The sequence below is a fragment of the Passer domesticus genome, chromosome 2, assembly GCF_036417665.1.
Source record: "Passer domesticus isolate bPasDom1 chromosome 2, bPasDom1.hap1, whole genome shotgun sequence".
Lineage (NCBI taxonomy): Eukaryota > Metazoa > Chordata > Aves > Passeriformes > Passeridae > Passer > Passer domesticus.
Window position 1 is genome coordinate 102240698 of NC_087475.1, and position 22274 is coordinate 102262971.

The window sequence follows — 22274 nt, forward strand, 5'->3', positions numbered from 1 at the left end:
GCTAAGTGTAAACTAGCAATAGTCTGGGATAGTTACATCACATGCTAGGAATGACTGAAACCTGATCTGCAACAAGAAATGGAATAAAGCTAATAGTTCTGTTCTTAGATTCTTGACCTGTAAAAGAACAAGAAAAGAAGGTGGCAAACTTTTTCCGTCATGTATATCAGAAATTAATTCTTCTCCATCTCATTTTTACTACGATTCTGCAGGCATTTAGATCACTTGTGATTATTTTGTAGCATTTATCAAGGAGATGGAATTCACATGATGTAATTAATAATTTAGATAGCTTTCATATGTTTTACCACTGCACTTGCAGACACTGAGACGGTTTCCACGTGTGCAGCCAACGCTGTCATATGCTAAATTGAAAAGAACTACTGTCTGGACAAACTTTTGCTTTGTGTGTACAGGTTAACCCTTTGCAAGTACCACGGAAACAACTGGTGAGTCTAATTACAAATCTGTCAGGTGGCAAACTTCACCTGGAACTCAGGGTTAAGACTGCTACGGGAATGCACCCATGATGGATGTGGTACTCCTCAATGAGTTCAAATGCCTAATGAAGAACGGGGTATGAAGTCCTTCAATGGACTGTTTGCATCTCCATTCTTTTCTGTGGAAATATGAAAAAAAAAATCCTTTTTCAGAGCTTCTTCTCAAAAGCAAGGTCAGTTCATGTATCTGCTGCCTCAACAAACCAGATGGCCTTGCTGCGTGGGTGGCCAAGCTGCTCCTGAAGCAGGACACAGGGCTGTAAACTGCAAGGCATCAGGAGCAGACCCACGAGAAGCAGAGCCATCCTCAGCCATCCGTGCAGTGAGGATGGACAAAGAGCTGGGATCCCAGCAGCCACTCCAGCAGGAGTCATGACACAGTGTAAGACACACAGTCAATGGACAGGAGCAAGCAGCTGCTCCCCATATCCACTCCTAACACACATGTGAAGACGCTCCCTGGTATTGCTAAGGCAATAAGCCTTTTTCAAACTTTCTTTGAAAATGGTGAGTTTTTTGAAGAAAACATAAATCTAATGTTTTTTGTCCTTCAAATCACTTTTATTCTCTTTCATAATCTCTCCAGCCAGATCAGGAACAGGGAAATATATCTGATAACCGAAAGAAGAGTAGAAAACAACTTGCCACTTGGGGAAGGGTTACTTTTTTCACTGGGATTTGTGATCTTCTCGTAACTAAAGTCTTCTGGCACTTCTCTTTACAAAGTGGGCTTTGTGTAGTTACTACAATTAAGTATTGTAATAATGGATTCCAGGTCAAAGAATTTCAGTTGAGTTAGGAACAATTCTGAGGGACTGGTAGCTATAAAAAGGAAAATCCTAGCAGAAAAAGGCAAACAAAAATTATAAAGAAGCATGAGGAAAGCAAGCAACCTTTCCACCAAGAGGAAAGACAAGGTTTTTCACCACAGCAAAGACAGCTCCTTTGGACCCATTGGCTGCATAATGCATTCAGACAAGGCATTGTAAGCAGGTAAGTGTATTCCATGCTGTTAGCTGAACCCTTGATAATTACAAGTGAAAAAGCTAACTTCCTGGATTGAAATGGATGCTCTTAAGTTGTGTCATCATCTTGTTCTGTAATGCTGACTTTTGATTCTTAAAAGAATTGTTAACTCAGTTTTTAAAATACTGTCTCCTATCCGCTTTTTACATTGCAGACATATTTCTAGCACTGATAGGTGATAATTTGCCTCCTTTTTGTTTTTTAAACCTACCACAGCTTTACTTTCAAACTTCAGCAAGCACTTTTGGCTGCAGGCTTTACAAAGGAAATATTTATTAAGGTAATTAGTGAGGAAAATTTTGCATGGGAATCAAAACAAAACCACATTGTTATTCATAGATGTGAAATTTACACAGAGTGACTCAATTTCCACAACTAATCTGCTATCATAAATATGTCAGGTGATTTCACCTGGTTTCCTGTAACACACTACCTTGGTTTTGACCATACAGTGTATCTTCAAGGGCAGTTCTTATCCTTGTCTTGACCTGGTATCTCCAGGAGATAAGAGAGTTTATCCTTCCCTCAGGTATGCCATTTAAGACCTGCCTTGAACTCCAGCAATTGATCCTTCTTATGCCTTTCTCCATTAGATGAAAGACATCTTACTATCAACTGTTTCTTGTGAACTCAAGCTTTGCAAGACCCTGTTCAGGTCAGATCCACAAAGCTGGATTAAGAACAATTCATTTTAGGCATCTTGTGGCAAGCAGAATTTTATCTCACCTTCCTCACAGGCCTCACGATGAACTTGCAGCCGTTCTGCAGTTTCCAAACTTGTCACAGGACCCCAAGGCCTCTGCGGACACCTTGACTTTTGAAGGGAAAAAGCTTCAGAGACAGCATACTCAGAGGCTCGGTCCAGTCTCTTAAATTAAAGAAAGGAAAACATTTCTAAGGATATTAATTTTTACATTTCCTATATCCACGTTTTCCCTCCAGAGAGCAAACATCAGTGGGAATGTAACGTAAAAGCATGGCTGTTATAAAGTAATAGATTGTTTTTGAAATGCATTTCTACAACTGCTTGTTTGCATAAACTGGGCTTAGAAGTCATTAGGCAATAAACACTCATATGGCAATTAGTGCCAAACACAGAGACTGGAGAACAGAGAGAAGAGAAACACCCAGCCCCTGGGGGCTGGATGGAGACTTGCTGAGCTAGTGCCCAGCAACCAGCAACTATGGAATTTGGTATCACCTTTTTGTCATAGCCAGGCTGAGAGAATTCCTGTCCCGTATTAATCTTTCTGAAATGTTAATGGTCCTGATGTGTCACTGTGTTTTCACAAGTGACACCTGTGCCACAGACAGTTCAGATTTCTGAACTCCTTCCCTCTGTGCTGCTGCCGGAGGCCCAGGATACTGCCTGAGGAAGCAGATAAACACTCCTACCTGCCACAAGAAGCAGGCTGAAGGTTGGGAGTATGTATGTGGGTGGGTGTGCCCAAGGAAGCAAAACAAATGTAACCTCACTCTAGAATTCATTTTCTTTGATGTCTGGTGGTTGCAGGTGCAGGACATGGTGCTTTGGGGTAAATCTCGTGTATTACTTGCCCAAAAAACCTGCAGCACTCCTCAACCTCCAAACCAAGTTTTTTTTGTGTTGTCTTTTATGCATAGCAACAAAACACCTTATTCTTCACAGAGTTTGGATTAGAAGGTACCTTTACAGGTCAATATAGTGCAGCCTCCCTGGCATGAGGAGGGACATCTTTGATAACACCAAGTTGGATGGAAATGTTGCTCTACTTGAAAGCAGGAAAGCTCTGCAGAAGGGTCTGGACAGGCTGGATTGATGGGCTGAGGCCAATTGCATGAAGTTCAACAAGGTCAAGGGCCAGGTCCTACACTGGGGTCACAACAAGCCTATGCAGCACCACACGGTGGGGGAAGAGTGGCTGAAAAGCTGCCTGGCAGAAAAGGACCTGTGGGGGCTGGCTGACAGCAGCTGAACACGAGCCAGCAGTGTGTTCAGGTGGCCACGAAGGCCAGTGACATCCTGGCCTGTATCAGCAATAGTCTGGCCAGCTGGACCAGGGCAGGTATTGTGCCCCTGTACTCAGCACTGGTGAGGCTGCCTTGAGTCCACTTTTAGGTCCCTAAATTCAGGAAAGACACAGAGGTGTGTATTCAGAAGTCAAAGCTACTGAAGAGTCTAGAGGAGCAGCTGGGGGAACTGGGACTGTTTAGTATGGAGAAATGGAGGCTTAGGGGTGAACTTGTCACTCTCTACAACCACCTGAAAGGAGGATGTAGCCAGGTGGGTGGTGGCCTTTCCCCCCTTATCCTGTAACAAGTGACAGGATAAGGGGGAATAGCTTCAAGTTTTGTAATGGGATATTTAGACTGGATATTAGAAAAAAATCTCCTCACTGAAAGGGAGATCACGCATTGGAACAGATTGCCCAGGAGAGAGGTTGAGTCACCATCCCTGAAAGTGTTCAAACAACCTGTGGATGTGGCACTTGGGATCATGGTTTGGCGGTGAACACGGTGGTGCTGGAATAATGGTTGGACTGGACTCAATGATCTTAGAGGTCTTTTCCAACCTTAATAATTCTGTGATCTTCAACCACCTCAGGTTACTCAGAGCCCCGTCTAACCTGATCCTGAATGTCACTGTGCAAGTTATTCAGCCTTGGCCCATTGTTCCAAGCTACCCAAACCTCGGCAGGGACTACGAAAAACCACAGCGTTCCAACTTTCCGTGCCTCTTCCTGAATCCGAGTTTCACAATGCCAGCCTCAGTGCCTCTCGCTCGAGTCCAGCGCAGATTTCCCACCTGCCGGCAAACCGCACGGCCCTGGGCAACCTCATCCGCGATCCTGACCCTGCCGCACTAACTGCCCGCAATCCCAAGGAAGCGGGATCCCAGGGAAGCGTCCCGGCCCCGGCGCTGCCCCCGCCGTGCCCCGTTACCTGCGGGAGGCGCTGCCCGCGGTGCGGCCCCGGCCGCCGCCCCGTGAGGGCCATGGCCGCGCCGGGCACCGCCGCCCGCCGCCCGGCCCTCTGGGCCATGGCAGCGGAAGGGCGGAGCCGGCCCCCGGCGCCCGCTGATGACGCGCGGGCCCGGGGTGTGAGGGGCTGCTGCGTTCTCCGCGTCCTTGGCCGGCGCCGCGGGGCGAGGATGAGGCTGAAGCTGCTCGGTGCGGGCGGCGGGCGGCTGGGCTCGCTGGTGGGGCTGGGCCCCGGCGGGGCCGGCGCGCTGGCGCTGCCCGGCTGCCTGCTGTACACGCAGACCGGCGCGGCGCCGCACCTCACCCACGACACGCTGCGGGAGGTGCGCGGCGTGCCCGGCGTGGCGCAGGTCGCCCTGCCCGCCCTGTAAGTACCGCGCCCGGGCCGGGACCTGCTTGCCCATCCGAGGGAGGGGCAGGGGCTGGGTAGGAAAGGTGAGGGGGAGGGAGCTGGAGGGCTGCGTGATTTTTAGCGTGTTTAGGTCAAAACCATCGTGGTGAGTTCACAGTCATCTTCCTGAGGTGGGCAGAAGGGCGAGGGAGGGGATTCTGGCCCTCTGCTCTACTGGCACCCCACCGAGAGTGCTGCATCCAGCTCTGGAGCCCGCACCGTGAGAAGGATGTGGGCCTGTTGGACCAGGTCCTTTGGAGCACCACAAAGATGCTCAGAGGGCTGGAGCATAATTCCATTAACAACAGGCAGAGAGATTTAGGGGTGTTCAGCCTGGAGAAGAGAAGGCTCTAGGGAGACTTTTTACCAGGCTTCTGATACCTAAAGGGGGTTTATAGGACAGATGGGGGCAGGTTTTTAATAGAGCCTGTTGTGATAGGATTAGTAGTAATGGGTTTAAACTGTACGAGGGTATCTCTTGTAATGAAGGTGGTGAAACAATGGACTGCGTTGCCCAGAGAGGTGGTAGGTACCCCATACCTGAAGGCATTTAATGTAGAACTGGAGCAGCAAGTAACTCTCAAAACTAGTTAAGCTGCAACCAAGAGGAAAGATTTGACATGGTGAAGCTTGTGCAGTGTTGAATGTGAACACATTAGTGATGCTCTTCATCAAGTCAGTGGTCCCTGGTTAGTGCAGGTGAAAGCTTTACTTTTTTGCCACAGAATTATGAGTGTCCCAGTGTGAGCTGTGATTCTAGAGCCCTGTGTCTCTGCCATTTCATTCCATCTGTCCCTGCTTCACTGCCTGACAGCTGGATGGCAAATACCAGCTCAGTGTCAGACAATGCATAAGTATGGGGAAAAAAAGCGCCTTCGTTATGAAACCACCAATCCCTCTAGACAGATGTCTGCTTAGTTAATGTGTTCCTATATCTGGATTGCAGGGCAGAAATTCATGATGTCCTGGAAGAGTATAAAGAAGGAGCTGCAAAATTTATGGGTAATGTACAAGTATTTGCTTGTATATCTGAGAGATTATGCAGGTGGATCCCACTAGAGCGTGTTCAGGTAGTATAGTAGGCAGAGAGTTGTAGGCTTTGCACATTTAGGGATTTTCTCACTCAAAGTGGCAATAGGAAAGACTTGCAATTGTATGTTGTCACTAGTATGGCCAAAAATCCTTCAATCAGGCTACAGACTGATGACGTGTCTGTAATTTCTATAAATTATAGACAGTTTTTTGTGTATGGAATCCAGCACATTTTGCGCAAAAAAAAAAAAAAGGTGATCTGCCTAAGTTTGTTTTGTTTGTTTTAGTTTTTTAAAAAGTACATAAAAATTTGGGACATGCATTTCATTATTTATAAAAAAAATTGTGCTTTGGCTTTCCAAAGGAAGTTTGCACCCAAATTTCAATAAACCATATGTGTTTGGAGCAATTTACTCCTTCAAGAAAAATTGAAAAATGTCTTTGTCTGGAACTTCCTGGAGGCTTTACCAGTTTCAGTGACTGTCTCTGAAGAGACGACTGTATGTCATGGAGACATACTGTCTAGCTTTCTGACATTTGATATCTCCAGTCCAACAGGGATGATAAATTTCTCACTCTCCTGTTGTCACTCTTGTGAGCATGGTGAACCACTCAAACAAGTTGCTCAAAGAAGTTGTGAATGTCCCATCCCTGGAAATGTTCAAGGTCAGGTTGGATAGGGCTTTGAGCAGCATGGTCTAGTGGAAGGTGTCCCTGCCATGAGGCATGATCTCTAAGGTCCCTTCCAAGCCAAAACATTCTATGATTCTACTTTGTTGTTCCTTAAAAGTTCTAAGCTTGGGCTTGTTGCTAGTTTGGATTATGTCAGGTGTCTCCATCGTATCAGTTATCAGTTGAGTGGCCAAGTGGTCAGCTGGTGGGTCTGGAAAATTTTAATAGATGGAGTATTAATCAAGAAGTAACATAAAGAAATCCCAAAGCAGCTATGCATGCTGCAGAGCCAAAGAGTGTTATTTCATTGTTTGTCTTGCTGCTGCACTCTTCTCCAGACAGTTACTAAAGCTGAGGAAGAAGTCAGTCTTCTTTGGTGCTGAGAGATAGATGAACAATATTTTCTTAATCAGAATGGATGTATTTGTTTGGGGGACAATACCCTGTTCCCTTCTGCAGATCTGCAAGCCACATCTTTGCCTTAGCTTTGCTTTGATTCATGAAACTCTGCTCTGGATATGTCTGTTTTCAGGTATGCCAGATGCTGTGCTCTACTGCTCCCTTCATGACCCAGTCACTCCCTGCCCCTCTGGCTACAACACTAACAAGGTACAGTAGCTGTAAAGACTTGAAAGGGTCCACCTAAAGCTCCCAAAAGAAATCTGCCAATCCTCCCTTCATCTTTGTGGGTCTGCTCAGATAGCCATAAGATTAGCAAAATAAATCTTTGCACAGAGAAGATTGTCATTTACATGCTCATACCTCCAAATAAATGAAGTTGTACTTGTTCTTATTTGGCAGCATGTTCCCTGAATGGTTCCTGAGCAGTTAAGTGGCAAAAGTGGCAATTCAGGTAGAAAGGTGGGCTCTGGATTACCATGCTGTTGTGGTTTAAATGGCAGTAAAAGAAAATACCCTTGTTTTGGCATATTTGCTATACAAGCTTGTGCTTCTGCCATGGATAAGCATCTAAACCCCTGTGTGTGTATTTACATACAGCCTGCTACAGGCCCACAAAGGGGAAATCAGAAATTTTGCAGGAGGGTGGCTCAGCAATCCAGGAGTGCATAGTTGCAGACATTTGCCTGTTCCACCCCACAGGCACACATGCTGCTGTGAAATCCACACACTGTCTGACACAGCTTCATGCTGGAGCTCCTGGCACCTGCTCAGATACATCAGTCCCAAGGGCTGTTTGGGTATGGCCACATTTGGTGGAAGGTCACTGATAACTCCTGCCAGACAGCTATCAGTGTATATTCCTTGCTTCTGGGAGCCAGGCTTAGTCCTGTCTCTCTGCAGGGAAGGAATTACCTGCAGCTTGTCCCACTATTGTGCAGCTTTGAGGTGAGAGCAGCAATCTAAACCTGGGAGTTTGATTCAGAGTTTTTTGGGTTTTTTAAATAAGCTGGTGAGAATATCTGTCACCGTGTTGTAAGGCCTTCTGCAGCTGGATCTGTGCTGACAAATACTTACGAAAGCTTTTTGAAAGCAATAGGACAGAAAGCTCTCTGCCAGAAAGCCTAGCACTGGCTGGATTTAAATAATGACAGGATAATGTGATTTAATGCAGCTCTCTAAGCTGCATGGCTATTTTATTTATTAAAGCAGCTTTTTTCCTCTCGAGAACAGAATGAAGGTAACTAGATGTGATACACTCTGCCCTTTGCCTCAGACAGCCCTGACTTTCCTCTGCCTGCCTTCACCTTGATGCTCTCATAGTAAGAGGCAGCAGGTAATGTCTGAACAACATGCTGCTACAGAAGAACATACAGCTGCTGCATTTCAGTTATTCTGTAGATGCAAATTTTGGAACTCCTTTTGGAGTTGTTTTTTTTTTTTCTTTTTTAGTTGGAAATTTGCAAAAAAAATTTCTTTTTTTGGAGACTTCTGGTTTTATTCAAATTTGATGAAATTGGCTGATAAGGCCAGAAGTAATCAGGATGGATGGATGGGCAACAGGCACACAGTATACTTGTGCAGTCCTTTTGGGTCTTTGTAGGGACCAGACAAAAAAAAAAAGGCTTCTGCTCATATTTTTTGCATCTGCTACTGAAATTATATTTGCAAATTAGTATACGTGAGAACTGCACTGCTTAATCTGTCTGGAGAATGTGTTTACACCCTCAGGCCCCAAAAAGTGCCCATAACACTCCAAGCTATATGCTGTTTCTGATGGCTGAAAACCCTTTCTCATTTAAAAAGGCATGAACAGAATTGCAAATGAAAAGAGCTGACTTCTGAAGGGCTCAAGCCCTTTACTTAACCTACTTGAGTACCCCTTTAAAGTTTTGGAGCAGCAGTTTCACAAGCCCAACAATAAAATACAACCAAAGCAATGGCCAAGCTGCACTCACAGGTTAATTACGTGTTCCGCAAAATAGGCTAAAATGTGAACATTTTATGAATCTGAATGTTTAGTGAATTGAATGGTGACATCTGCTAGGTGTTCAGGTAAGATAGCTTCCCTGTCCACATGCTTTTGTCTTGCTATAAATTCTTTTGAAGGTATCACGGAGTAATGATGGAAGATGGGGTTCCATGTGTGCTGGCAGGATGGGAAGCATGTGAAGAGACAGGGAAGATTGTGTGTGAAATCCTAATGAGCATGAGCCATTCCTTACATCGACTTGGTTTGGGTATTTCAGTGCCTTCTAGAGTTGCTGGATTTGGGACCTAAAATAACATGGGGTTCTAAGATTGAGTGCTTAGCAAGCTTTTGTATTCTTTCCAGACTGCATGGTTTATATAAATACATGCATTCACGTGTGTTGTGTGCGTTAAGTGCTCAGAAGAGAAGGGTTTGCATTTTGTACAGAAATCTAGCAAGTTGTATTTGCCATTGTAGCCTTTGCTGCTTTTTATAAGCTTTTGCTTACTTGACAACAAGTTTCGTGGTAATTCAAGCTTTTTTTTTTTCCCCAGCTCTGACACTAATTTGTGTGATGAGAGGCCAGCTATTCTATCTTGGATATTTAAACATGGAGAAGTCAGTGTTGAGTGGGATGGTTTCACCAAAGAGTATCGCAGAAATTCAGTCATTTATCTCCTTTCATTCACTGCTGAGTGCAGCTGATTATCCGAGCCATGCTCCAAGAAAATTATCTAATGAGCTGTCATTCCAGTAGCTGGTGTTTCACCAGACCAATTCCTTCTCTCCTTTCACCCTTAAGATCTGCTGTCCTTTGCAACTGATGTTCATCCCTGTTCTTCCTGTACAGACGGTCTCCCTGTGGGGAAGCTCAGGGCGCATGGAGATGACAGCTTCCAAGTTCATGGACATCCAGCGGGCCATCCAGCCAGACTGGTTCCAGTGCATCTCTGATGGAGACTTCATTTCTGGGGAAGCTGGTAGAAAAAGAGCCAAGAAATCTGTGGATAGGTCACTTTCCTTCTTGGATATCTGCCTTCAGCTGCAAGAAAAATCACCGGTAAGGTCCCAAAGATACTGAGGCAATATCACTTCAAGTGTTTCTTGGTCTGTGCTGTATTCTGGACCAGCCCCAGGAAATTGTAATAGGAAGTTGTGTTACGTGTGTCTATCAGAGAATGCCCAGCTTACAGTGCAGAGTGAGGTGTAGCCAGTAGCACAGTGAGTTTTCCTTCCTTCCTTTAGTAAATTGTCTTCTGCATCAGGATCACCCCTCATCTCTACTCATTGAGGAGAACTACATTTTAGGATTTTTCTTTCTGCTTTTGGGTTGTGATGCATTTCTTTCACTTACTTTACTATTAGTTGCATTGGCAAAGTGGGATCTTATTCAGATTGAGAAAACCTATCTTTTTGCTCTGAAGTGCCCTTGGTTCCAAGTGAGGGAGGATTTGATAGAATTAGTAAATGCTATTTATTTCTTCCAGCAGCTTTGAAACTTCCCTCCCTTTTAGTGAAAGGAGACATACTATCTGAGTCTGCACTACAAGGGAAAACAGGTGACAGAAGTTAGTGTTTGGATGTCCTGAAAAGGAATTCCCTGTGCCATCTGACATCTGAGAGCCAGGATAATGGCACCTGCTTTGTATTTTGCATTAACACATCCATTGCAGAGACCCCCATCCTTAAAAAGCCATGTACAAAGATGGTGTGTGGCTATTGCATTCTGTAGGGAAGTGGGAAGAGTGGCATCAAGAATCTCAGTGAGTTAGTATCAAGGCAAGGAGCAGAATCTATCTCTAGTAGTTCCATTTCTGACACATGGACTTCATGGTGTTGTATGGGGAATAATCTTAAATGAGATGAAACTCCATGGTTCTGACAAGTTCCTGGGAATGTGGGGCTTAAGTAGCAGGCATCTGAAGTCTGGGTTGTGAGATGTCTTTGGCAGAGCATGCTCTAACACTTGTAGCTTTCTCCTGGAACAGGAACTACAAGGAAGTGTAATGTTTGGGGCAATTGAAGGTGGAGATGTCTTGGAAGAGAGGCTCAGATCAGCCAGGGAGACTGCCAAGCGGCCTGTGGGTGGCTTTCTGCTAGATGGCTTTCAGGGAAGTGCCATGGCCAAGGAGACCAAGTTGAAACTGATAGCTTCTGTCACAGCAGAGCTGCCGGAGGATAAGCCAAGGTAAGTTGTGTGGGCAACATCCCAAGAAATCCATCTGTTCTGAGGAGCATCTACAGGCTGCTGTGCAGTTTCCCTGTAGGAAATAATGACTGTGTTGCACAGCTGTGTGTGTGCCAGGCTGCATAAATTTTACCATTGTCAGGCTGCAGTCTTCAACACTTGTTTCAGTTTTTAGCTGCAACTGGCACCGGACTTGCTCATACTGTGGGTTTGAGGAAAAGTTTTTAGGAAGAGTTACAGGTAGGATATATCAGGGTTACTTGCATTTGGAGGCCATGGTTTACTTGAAGTTCATCTCGAACAAAAATGTTATTATCAAGGTATTTTACAGAGACTTCTCAGTAAATATGTAATGTTTCCAGTTCCCTCTGGCCTGAACTGGCAGATGGCAGAGAGGGGTGCTGGCAGAACCAGCCAGTGCTTGCTGCACGATCTTGGTAGCCAGCTCTGTCCTAGTACCTGAGGCACTGAGCCTGTGCACTACACAGGTACAGGCTGGCCCAGAACAGTGGTACTCTCTTCTTGGACAGTGTGGGGCTTATTGCATATCTGAGTTGTTAGCTGTGCCCATCAGACCCATGCCAAGAACTGGACAGGAGTGGCATCTTTCTTAATCCTCATAACTGATTAACAGTAACTAAAGACTTCTTGAAAATGTGTGCTACTATTTGCTAGCTGTTCAGAAGTGTAGGCGTTTCTGTATTGGGTTGAGCTCACTGGATTGTTCTTATCAGAGCAACTGCTACAGAAATAATATAGCTGCTTTTCTCATCATTTCCTGAAGAGAATGACTGAGGCCCCATTGTGTTTCTGCTTCCCTCTGCTAGCAGAGCATTGCTCTGACCTAATGGTGTTTAAAAGGAAATTAAATGCAAGAGCACTGTGTGTGGTGTTGCAGCTTGTTCTTGCTTAGGGGCACCTGGGGTTTGAATTTTCCTGACAATTAGGAAGCTTGCTGTGTTATTGCTATCCTGTCTGGTTGAGCTACTTAAAAGGTCCCCTGGGAGCATTAGAGTCCAGTCTGCTCAGCTAACCTTAGTGGCTACTAGTGCATCTTCCTCATCTATCAAATAGTTTGCTTGTCTTGTTAAGACAAGCGTTTCTGACCTCTTGATAGGAAGAGAGCTGGTTAGCCCTAGGGGGCCTTGGAAGTACCTCACGTGAATTTCAGGCAGTCCTTGCTCCTGAATCACCCTTGCCATTCTGGCTGGAGAAGTTGTTCTTCATCTCTGTTCTACCTCAGCATGAAATTCTCTAGAAGACAAACACTTTTTATGCTTCACTCAAGAAGTGGCTGCTTTTTGTGTGATTGTAAAATGATCTTATGAGTGTACTCTTTATAAAGAATCCTTTCATGTGCCTAAAGGGGCTGAAGTCTCTTGATAAAATTTGTTTTCCTTTCCAGTAGCAACCCTTGCAAGAACAAATGTTTGTTCTTACCTGTGCAGAGATGAGTTTCAGCAAGCCTTTGATCATATATGCAGAGCTACTGTTTTGACTTTCGAATTTCATTTTCTCCCTGTCATGGGAACCTGAAACATAAAACACTCATGCTGTAAACTTCTATCCTTATTCTGTGCTCATCAATTTAATTGGAGTACTTAGAAAAGTGACTAAAAATGGCACCTTGTGACTTCATTTATCAGCCCCTGTGTATTTTCCTAATTATCTGTTTAGCTCATTGCCCTACATTAACTTCTACTGCTTTCAGCCCAGCCATGCATCTGCAGGAGAGCAGGCACTGCTCTACTCTCTTACACTTCACCCACTCTCGGTGAAGCTGCCAACTAAATTTGGCTGCCAGCAGGATCTCTATTACCACTGATGGCAATCCAGCCAGGCTCTTCCTGGCTCTTAATGCTGTATCTCAGGAGATGTTACAGCCCACGTTCTTGGGTAAATCATTTGAGCAGATAGAGTGTAAAGAGAAGGGAAGACTAAAGCAAGGAGGCTTTCTCTTTCTAACAATGTTTTTCATTAGTGAGTTCTCCCCCAGGCAGTTTTCCAAGTGCTGTAGGATGTTTCTGTCACCTGAAGGACTTGTATCTTTGACCAGCCATCTACCCCTGTCTCTGTTGAGACTCTTTTTAAACAAGCTAACAAGCTAAGAAGCAAAAGTATCCATGTGTTGCGAATTGGTAGTTCATTGGGTCACAAACATGATTAAGGAAAATATCTGTTCTATGGCACAGATGTTATGAATCTAATGGTATTCATGTGTATGTGAAAGAAATCACATACAAATCACTTCCAACACAATGAACAGAATGGGGTTTTTCCACAGCAAATGAGGGATTTTTGCTGTCTTCGAAAGGGCAAATAATGAAAAGCCTGTTATGTACTGGATATGTGGGAGGTGGGAAGCGGAAGTACGTGGAATTCTGAGTGATGACTGTTAGCAGTGCAGAGATAAGCTGTGTGTGCTGCACATGACCTGGAGGTCTTTTCCTTCCGGTACCTGCTTGCTTCTACTCAGAATATTGTATATTTTTCTTCCTGTGTGTCTTCTACAGAATCATTCATGGTGTAGGAAAACCCGATGAGGTGCTTGAGTGTATTGAAAGGGGAGTGGACATTTTTGAGAGCTTCTTTCCCTTCCAAGTGACAGAGCGAGGCTGTGCCTTGGTTTTCAGTTATGACTGCCATTCAGATCCTGAAGCAACAGGTAGGCTTCTTGATGGTTGTTATAGTTTTTGCAATTTATATTGTGGTAGGCATAATTCATACTTGGGCCCAATCTATATTTGAGGGCTTTGTTCCTGAAATAAGTGCAGTGACTACTGGAAAACCTGGGATTCCACTGTCGCATGTTGCTTTAGGAGGCGGGGTGCTTTAGTGTGATATTTGTTGAGTAAAACTTGAGGACTCTGAATGTCTCATTAGCCAAAATATGATGATTAAATATTTCTTAAACACCTCCTGAATAGAGGGGTTTTAGTTTGACACCCTTGACAAATTTTCTGTTACCGTTAGCAGTGAAGGCTGGACCTGTTAAGTGATCTCTAGAGTTAAATTATTATGTATCTGTTGTAGTAATATATTTTTGAAGTTCTTTTTTCTAGCTGTCAGAAGTTTCCCGTTTATTTGGGTAGTTTTCCTCTCTGTCCTTGCATTCATAGGTTTACATCAAAACCAAAATGCTCTGTTCATTATACTGTGAGATGGGAATGTGTATCACCCATTAAAGCACCTATCAAATGTTTTTCAAGCAGCTGTTTTGTTTTGGCCTATTAAATATTTTTAATACAGGGAAACAGTACACATTTTTTCTTTTGGGTAGAACCTAGTGGCTTTTCATGTCTGGATAATTCAGAGTCAGCTGAATAGAACAGAACATCTTGTTTATTCATGCTTGCTGCTATTTTTTAACCCTTTTCTTTGTTTGTTGTTCTTTGTCTTGTCTTGCTTTATTCTTAAGTTATAAGGCTCTGGGTAATGGCAGTGGTTTTGTCCTGTGTCTGTTTTAAACACGGTAGGCATGGATTATGCAAACAGTAATATTGGTATTTCAAGATACATCTCCTTCTCCTTAAGAACAAACTCAAAAATGCAAATCTATAAAGTCAGCGGATGTTTCTTTATTTTTCAGATAGATGCTGAAAAGGCAGATGTTGAGCCGCCTCTTCAGAATTAATGCTACCAGTCTCTTTTGATTCCAGGGTTTGTTTTTTTTTTTTTTAAAAGAGGCATCTAAATCCCTGAGTGATCACAGCATGGAAAGTAGAATGACTGAATACAGATGAGTTGCCTGTCTACTCTAACAAAATCTCAATAAAATCCATTTGTTCAGCATGCAGTTCAAAGTACTTTTGACATTTTATAAAGAATTCAGCTCAGTAGAGCAGCAAAAAGTTATACTGTTATTTCAGCTCTAACTTTTGATTAGTTCTAGTTGATTGATTTTCACTTGTCTCTTGCTGTTTTGATTGTCTGATATTGTGTTTGTGTTAACTAACCTATAGCAATTAAAGTAAAATATATGCTTTCTAGAAAAAAGAAGTGGAAACTTGTGGCAGAGGTTTTCAGCTGATGAGAAAGTAGCAGAAATTTCTGTAAGGTTACTACCATTGCTCTGCCCTTGCTCTCTGTTCTAAGGGTGTTGTGTTTTTGATTTAATCAGTTTTAACACAAAATGGGATCCAGGACCTGGAGAAGAATGGTGCTCAAGAAGGCCAGGAGGAAGTCTCCAAAGCTGACCCAGAAATGACACCATTTGAGATATCTCTGAAGGATAAAAAGTATGTGAGTTTGTGAGGAGGGTACCTGTATTGTATGACTAAATATGCTGCTTTAGTCCTCTCTATGTATTTGCAGCTGGATGAGAAACTTCATAAAACATGAAGCTGTTGAAGAGAGTATTTCTGGACACTGAGCAGATAGTGTTGGACAAGAATTCTAGCTTGTTATCAGGCAACAGCCTAGCTCTGAAAGCGCTGTCTCTTGCCTGACCTAGAGCCAGGGGTTTTCTGATAATTTATTCAGCAAAAATTCTGTGGTCTTGTAATTATGTCTCAGCTGAAAGACCATAGGTTCACAAAAGTGGTCTGGGAATCACTTTGTTCTTCCACGTCTAATTTGGGTTATCTTGACATACTAGATTTTATTTAAACTATAGAGACCGTCTACTCTCTTGACTCAGTTTGGGCAGCTGCAGAGCAGTTCTGCCATTTCTGGATACTTCACAAAAACTTTGGACATTATTATCACTTGTCCTTCCTTCTCTTTGTCACAGCTACTTCCAGGCTAAGTAGACAATTGTGTTGCTTTGCTCTCTGTGAAATGGTGCATCTCACAGTAGAGTGGAATACTGTTCTGTGAATAGTGAGATTAGTAAATCTGTGGTTTTGGTGGCTTTCTCCTTCATAAATTGTGTGATAGCTCTCTTGCACTGCAGCTTTTCTGCCAGGGAAGGCACAGATGGGGCCTCTCTCTGCTGTTAGCTGTGATGTAGTCAGAGTTATTCTGACTTAAATGTATGGCCTTTGGGCTCTGATGTGAGTTCTGGCATGAGGACTCCTGAGGCTTTCAGCTGCCATGATCTCCCACCATGGCATGGTGTGGGAGTTAAATGATCTTTAAGGTCCCTTCCAACCCTTCCACCTCTGATATTTGATGTCCTTTGAGCCAGTGGTGCTGGTCTGAGTTGTCAGCAAATCTGGATTAAGGACCTCAGGACTTTTAAGGCTTAAGTCCCTGCAAAAGGCCCGGTGGTTACAGGGGAACTCGCTTGGATGGCTCTTCTTATCTCTGATGTTACCCAACATTGCTTCTTCCTTAGGTACCACGATGATTTTGGTCCTTTGCTGGAAGGATGCAGCTGTTACTGCTGTCAGAGGCACACTCGCGCCTACATCCATCACCTCCTGGTGACCAATGAGCTGCTGGCCGGTGTCCTGCTCATGATGCACAACTTCCAGCACTACTTTGGTTTCTTCAGTGCCATTCGGGATGCCTTGAGGGACAGTAAACTGGACCTTGTCAAGGAGCTTGTCTTCAGGCAAGCGCTGCAAGGCCCAGGAAGTGCCGCGCTGAGACAGTGAGCTCAGAGAGGACAGCGGAGGCTGCAGGCTCCATCGTCATCCAGTGGCACTGTATTACCTGGAGGTGTCAGTAGTAAAATGCCTTTTTTTCCTTCCTGAAGGGACCTGAATGAGATGTTTGAAGGAGATCTCACTTCCTGGTGGAGAAGGATGAATCTTGTTCAAGCTCCTCTTTTGGTTCATTGGCTTGATGCATTCTTGGTGGCTGGAAGTGCCTGGACAGTTCACCATTAAGACCAGTATGGATGGGTTTGTTTTCAGATACTCACTGCTGGTTCCCATGTGCAAGGACAGAGTAATTTAACTTGTAATTGAGGATGAAGCAGGGCATATACTTAAAATTAATCCAGCTGCCTGGAGACTCAGCAGTTGCTTGGGACTCTTGTTCCATACCCAACAGTAATTATTTTTCTAGAAAAACCTAGTGGTGTCCTAGTCTCTCATCATGTATCCCGTTAGTAAGAAATCCCACCTCAGTCTTAACATACTGTCTTTGTAGCCATTGCTAGCATCTGTGTCCTTGGAAAGAACTGACTGGAAGTGCTGCTGTGTCCAGTGGCACAAGGGACTATGTGTGTACTCCGCTCTCAGGCCACCTGCAGTGCAGAGTGTTCTCTGGGCCTGGAGCAAGTCTGCCACCTCGGGCTGGTCTTAAACACCCCTGCCTCAGGGGTCCCATTCAGTGACTTTAGAGCCAGAGAGAAAAGAAAGTGTTTAATCCATGTCCTGCTGTAGGGCTTTTCTTTTAATTCTGTGCACTTTTTTTTGGATTTTACTCCTGTGTTAGCACATGGGTGACAATGTCTGTACCATTCTTTCCAGCCACCCTAGTACTGGTCACAGAGCAGGCTACACAAATATCACTGTGAGATGGGCTGTGGAAGGGAAGTGTCATAGGAAAGGACTTCTGGAAGACATTCTGGTGGGTCCTTGTTTTAGAATATGACTTAGTTATGTTACATTCCTCTTATTCAGTTGGGTTTTTTTACTGCCCCTTACTGTGGAATCATGGATTTAATAGTTTTATATTTCCAAGCAACAATAAAATACATTTATTGTTTGTTACACTGGCTCCTCAATGTGTGACAGAGGTGGTGTACCAGAGAGTTTGAACTCAAGAAGGTATCTCCTGAAAACTTGACCTAGCAGCCTGATGGAGGACATTAGGACTTGTCCAAAATCCAAGTAATTTGCTTCAGAAGAATATCATAATAGACTTGGAAGTGTTGAAGACAGCTGCCTGTCCTTCTCCCCATAAGGACTCTACTACCTTAATTAAACTTGAAAAAATACTACACTTCATGGTCTTAAAGCCATTAAGGATCAATCTGTAGTTTGCTCTTCACAATTTCTGTAATACTTTAAGATTTTAATGCCTCCCATCAGAATGACTTTACCATAGAGTATAAGGGATTTTTAGTTTCCCTGTCTCTTTGGGCAGGTACACAAAGCTGTCATAGTTCTTTTTACCATTCCAGCCTTACTCAGTCTGTTGCACTAATTACACTTCTGTTCCACAGGATCCTAAAGAAATGGTGCAAATACTGCTCTACCATTGTCTTCAGATAGATTACAGAAAATGATTCAGCCACAGAAATTACATAAAATACAGAATTATCGTCCTCACTCCAAGTAATACTTTGTGGTTGTTAAAATTGATGCAGCACTGGGAAACTTGGAGATGGTGTCCTGGGTATGCAGCATGAGGTAGAAGGTCTGCCTAACTTAAAGGCAAGAATTCTAATGAAACAAAAATGGGTTTGTTCCTTTGAAGAGGAATGCAGTGGTTGTGCATGAGACCTGGCATTGCTTATTGAGACCTTACTGCTTGTATCTGCAGTACCTGTTTCTACAATGTTGCAAGTGCCTGTGCAGAATCTTTTGGGAGGGGACAGGTTTTGAAACTTGTAATTCACTAACACTCCCGTATCCACGTAATGAATCACCAAAGTCCTTGAGTCAGCCCAGCACTTGGGCACCATGATGGTTGTGTCCAACAGGTCAGTCATGGATGCTCTGTGATGATACACAGGACAAGGGGTGCAGGTGGTTGTGTCCTACTCACATTTCCTGCATGCTTTTTAGGTTGGTAACTTTACTGCTAGTTTTGGAATTGCTGTTTTATACCTTTTGGGGGCTACTTGTGATCACTCGGTCTCCCTGTCCTGCCACACCTCTGTGAATCATTTGGATTTATTAATTTTTCTTTATCTTCCAGCCTGGATGTCTTCAGGAGCTAAACATAGTTGTACTGGGATCTTAGTGGCCTGCTAAGCTGAGTGCCAGTAACATGCGATTCTGAATAACTCTTCTCTTCTAGCTTTCCAGTCCTTCCATGCTACTGTGTTATGTTTTTTTTTCCAGTCCTTCACATTAGGCTTTCCTGTTACAGTTCTCTGGTTAACTTATGTGTGTGCACCTGTGTACCATGGCTGCACAAAGTAAACCATTTTATACTGGGCAGAATTTGACCAGCTACATCATTCAGTATCTAACAAACACAAACATCACTAACCCTGAAACCATCTTAAAGTGTTGTATTTATACAACTTCTCAACCTATCAGTCCTCTTAGTTCACACTGTAAAAAATCAGCAACATTTTACATGGTAACTTAGAAAGTTTTTAAATTTGTTTCCAGGCAGAGATCTAATTTCTTTTAAAAACAGAATTCTTGGGATGAAAACTGCATGAAGAAAACAAAACTTTCCATGGAGAAGTGAAAATTGAAATTAATAAGGAGTGTAAAAATGTCTGTGCTAAATTAACTTCACTAAGCACGGAAGACTGCAAAAACATCCTTGACTGCCATCCATCCCCAAAGGGCAGAGTATAAAAGAGCAAAGCAGAATACAAAAGAGATGATGTGTTACAAAAACATTAGACCCTTGAATATCTTTTCCTTAGCAACCTTGAGTGTAATCTTCCCCTTAATAAAGAAAAACCTTTCATGCTGATGAGAATAACTGTCAGGGCCTTATGTTAAGGCCTGTATCTTTCTGACCACTTCATCAGTATTCTGCTCAGTAACTTCCTCCTTCCAGAGCTATGTTAATGTTGCAGACTCTTTAGCAGTTTCAAATGTATTGTTTGTAGTGTATAAAGGAAAATAAAATCAAATTATCTTATTACAAAAAAGTCTTCTTTCCTTCTTTCCTCCAGGACTGTATTTCCCTCCCCCCTGCCCTGTTTATCCACTTCATCCTGTAAATCATGGGGACAGTGTCCAAGACCCACACAGTGTATATCCAGCCTTCTCTGACAGTTTCTGGGTCTGCTCCTCTGTGGCTCTGCAGGATCACAGGAGCTGCCCAAGACTGGAAATGTTCCAGCAGGGTGTTCAATTTATTTCTACATCTATAAGGTCCAGTGGGTTTTTAGATCATAGGATTTTTATGCATAGAAAATTTAGTTCCAGGTCTGTTTCAGAGGTGCTTTTAAGCATTGAGTAGCTTTTATTTTTCTTCATCCCAAACCCTGTTGGTTTTTGATTCACAACCTGAGGTGCCAACAAAGGGCTCCAATAAAATGTTTAAACCGTTCTCTCAGTAATGTCAGAGCTGTTTCCTTTGTGATGTGGAAGGCATGCATGAAATAAATGATGGTGCATACCAGTTTAATGTTTTATTTGTAGTACTCTGGAGTGATCTACATAATTTGCTAGGGACCACATCTCTTTTCTGGTAATGCAGCACTCCTTTAGACTATTAAAGATGTTCAACCACATTACCATCCTTATGAAAGATGCTCAAGCACATTACCATCCTTTCTTATGCACATTCCGTAGGCATGATAGGTGTCGTGCTTTGGCCTGGAAGTGTGTTTCTGGAAAAGTCGTGGTCAAACCAATCAGTGGCCAGATTTGAAATTGGCAGCTGGTGTGGTCACTGGGGATTTGGATATGCCTCTGAGAACACACAGGGGTTAAAAGCAGAAGATTCCCAGAGAACTTCCTCTTTGGAATCCAGCTTTGGTGAGTGTAGTCTGACCACCTCCCCTGCCCAGCTGCGTCTGGGTGGGGGAGGGGGAGGCCATGCGGCCTGTGGGGACGAGGCCGGAGCCCCCTGCAAGAGGCAGGGGTGGAAGAGACCTGGGATGTCTGGGCAGGTCCCCGGGAGAGAGTGATAGAGACTGTACTGTCAGCACAGCCGGCCAGAAGCGGGGGATGTGGCAAGAGAAGGTGCCCGGCAGCTGTGGGAGTCCTGGACAGACAGAGGTGAAGATTTTAACCCCTTGGTAGAATAATGGAAACCTTACAAATACTGATCCTCCCGAATCATAATGAAGAGAGATGATAGACTGATGAAATGAGCAAGTGTGAAGAAAGTTAGAAAAAGTGAGAAGAATCCTAAGTGAAAAGAAATGATGAAGTAGCCTTAAGCTAGACTCTTTCTTGTATAGCCATAGACAGACCTGTGGTTTTTTCCTGTAACCCAGAGACTGTATTTAGGGGGAGGCAATACCTTGGAGTCAAGAGTGAAACAGCAGCGCGAACAGAGACAGCTGAGGAGGGTGTGAGATGCCCGCTGTCTCCAAAGAAGGTTTGAGATCTCTGTTCACGAGGCCCCTCGGCCCCAGGGGGTGAAATTTAGGGGGGACTGGTGTCCCGAAGTTGAGAGACTGCTGCTTCTAGAACTAGGTAAAGCATCTTTAAACGGGGAACCCTAAAAGCAGTCCTGGCCCATGTCCACTGGTGAGAGCACTGGACATGGGGGGGAGAAGTCACGAGGGCCGATGGTCTCTGGGCGGGGCCATGAGTGACACGGAAGCACAGGAGGTTTTAATTGTGTTTCCGAGAGAAGCCTATGGTGCAAGAAGAGACTCCTCTCTTCCTGATAGATTTGAAAGTTAATTATTTGAAGGGTGATGATAGACTGAAAGTTGATTATGTGAAAGATTAGTAACAGAGTGAAAATCTATGATGTTATTTCATTCTGTAAAAAAAATAGAGGGGGAAGAAGAATGTATTTGGAGGGTTTTCATTTCTTAGCTTTGTGTGTGTGTTCCTTTTTAGATGTTGTAATTAATAAAGTGTTGTATTTTTCCCTCCATCCCCAAGTAGGAGCCTGCTTTGTTCTGTTTCCGAGTCACATCTCACAGTAACCATTTTAGACCTTCATGGAGGCCCTGGCATTGTGCCAGGGTCAAACCATGACAATAGGACTTTTCAAACAAAAAGAGAATTAATTTAAATCCCTTTGAGAAGTTGGATCTAGACTGGTAAAGTTGGTGCTGGCACAAAAATGGTGCAGCAAAATGTTCGTGCTTCCCTGTTGATGTTGCCAAATGTGAATGGTGTCTGTCACATTACACAGTCTCCTCCCTAGGAACATATTGACTTGGAAAAGCAGCACCTTTCCTGCCTCGCAATGAGGTGATGATGAAGTGCTGGTTAAGTCTACATCTGTTGTCTGTATGTTTCAATTACATTGGTCACGTGAAGGTGCAACACAGTGGGATGCTCTGTCATGCTGACACAGCTCCTCCAGCTCCTGGCCTTGCTTACTGCCCATCATTACAAAATCTTTGGAGAAAGCCTGGTCTGTTCTCAGCTATTTGTGTGTCTGAACATCTTGCAGAGCTCTTTGGGAAGCA

At 43.8% G+C, this 22274-nt stretch overlaps 2 protein-coding genes across 9 annotated transcripts in view; one reads left to right on the plus strand and one right to left on the minus strand.

The window, feature by feature from the left end:
- The window catches only part of CCDC191 (coiled-coil domain containing 191), a 22076-nt gene extending 17493 nt beyond the window's left edge, over positions 1 to 4583 (minus strand). For 3 of the 8 annotated variants that reach the window (XM_064410152.1, XM_064410154.1, XM_064410151.1), the window contains exons 1-2: positions 4449 to 4583; positions 2253 to 2394 (exon numbers count right to left, since the gene is read on the minus strand). In XM_064410152.1, coding sequence (XP_064266222.1) covers positions 2253 to 2394; positions 4449 to 4547 — 241 coding nt within the window. In that variant the 5' untranslated portion in view covers positions 4548 to 4583. Of the gene's footprint in view, positions 1 to 488; positions 506 to 2252; positions 2395 to 4448 lie in introns of those variants that run through there. The other 5 variants (XM_064410159.1, XM_064410157.1, XM_064410158.1 and 2 more) reach the window with 4 other exon arrangements.
- Positions 4501 to 17745, plus strand: QTRT2 (queuine tRNA-ribosyltransferase accessory subunit 2). Its single transcript, XM_064410167.1, has 8 exons — positions 4501 to 4853; positions 5824 to 5879; positions 7114 to 7190; positions 9803 to 10012; positions 10941 to 11140; positions 13654 to 13805; positions 15261 to 15378; positions 16419 to 17745. The coding sequence occupies exons 1-8, from the start codon at positions 4501 to 4503 to the stop codon at positions 16678 to 16680; spliced, it is 1428 nt and encodes a 475-aa protein (XP_064266237.1). The 3' UTR covers positions 16681 to 17745.
- Positions 17746 to 22274: the final 4529 nt, after the last annotated feature.

Coding starts and splice junctions, on each gene's coding strand:
- QTRT2 (XM_064410167.1), top strand. CDS start 4,501: ATGGCCGCGCCGGGCACCGCCGCCCGCCGCCCGGCCCTCTGGGCCATG. Junction 10,013..10,940: donor AGCTGCAAGAAAAATCACCG/GTAAGGTCCCAA, acceptor CTCCTGGAACAG/GAACTACAAGGAAGTGTAAT. Junction 13,806..15,260: donor TTCAGATCCTGAAGCAACAG/GTAGGCTTCTTG, acceptor TGATTTAATCAG/TTTTAACACAAAATGGGATC.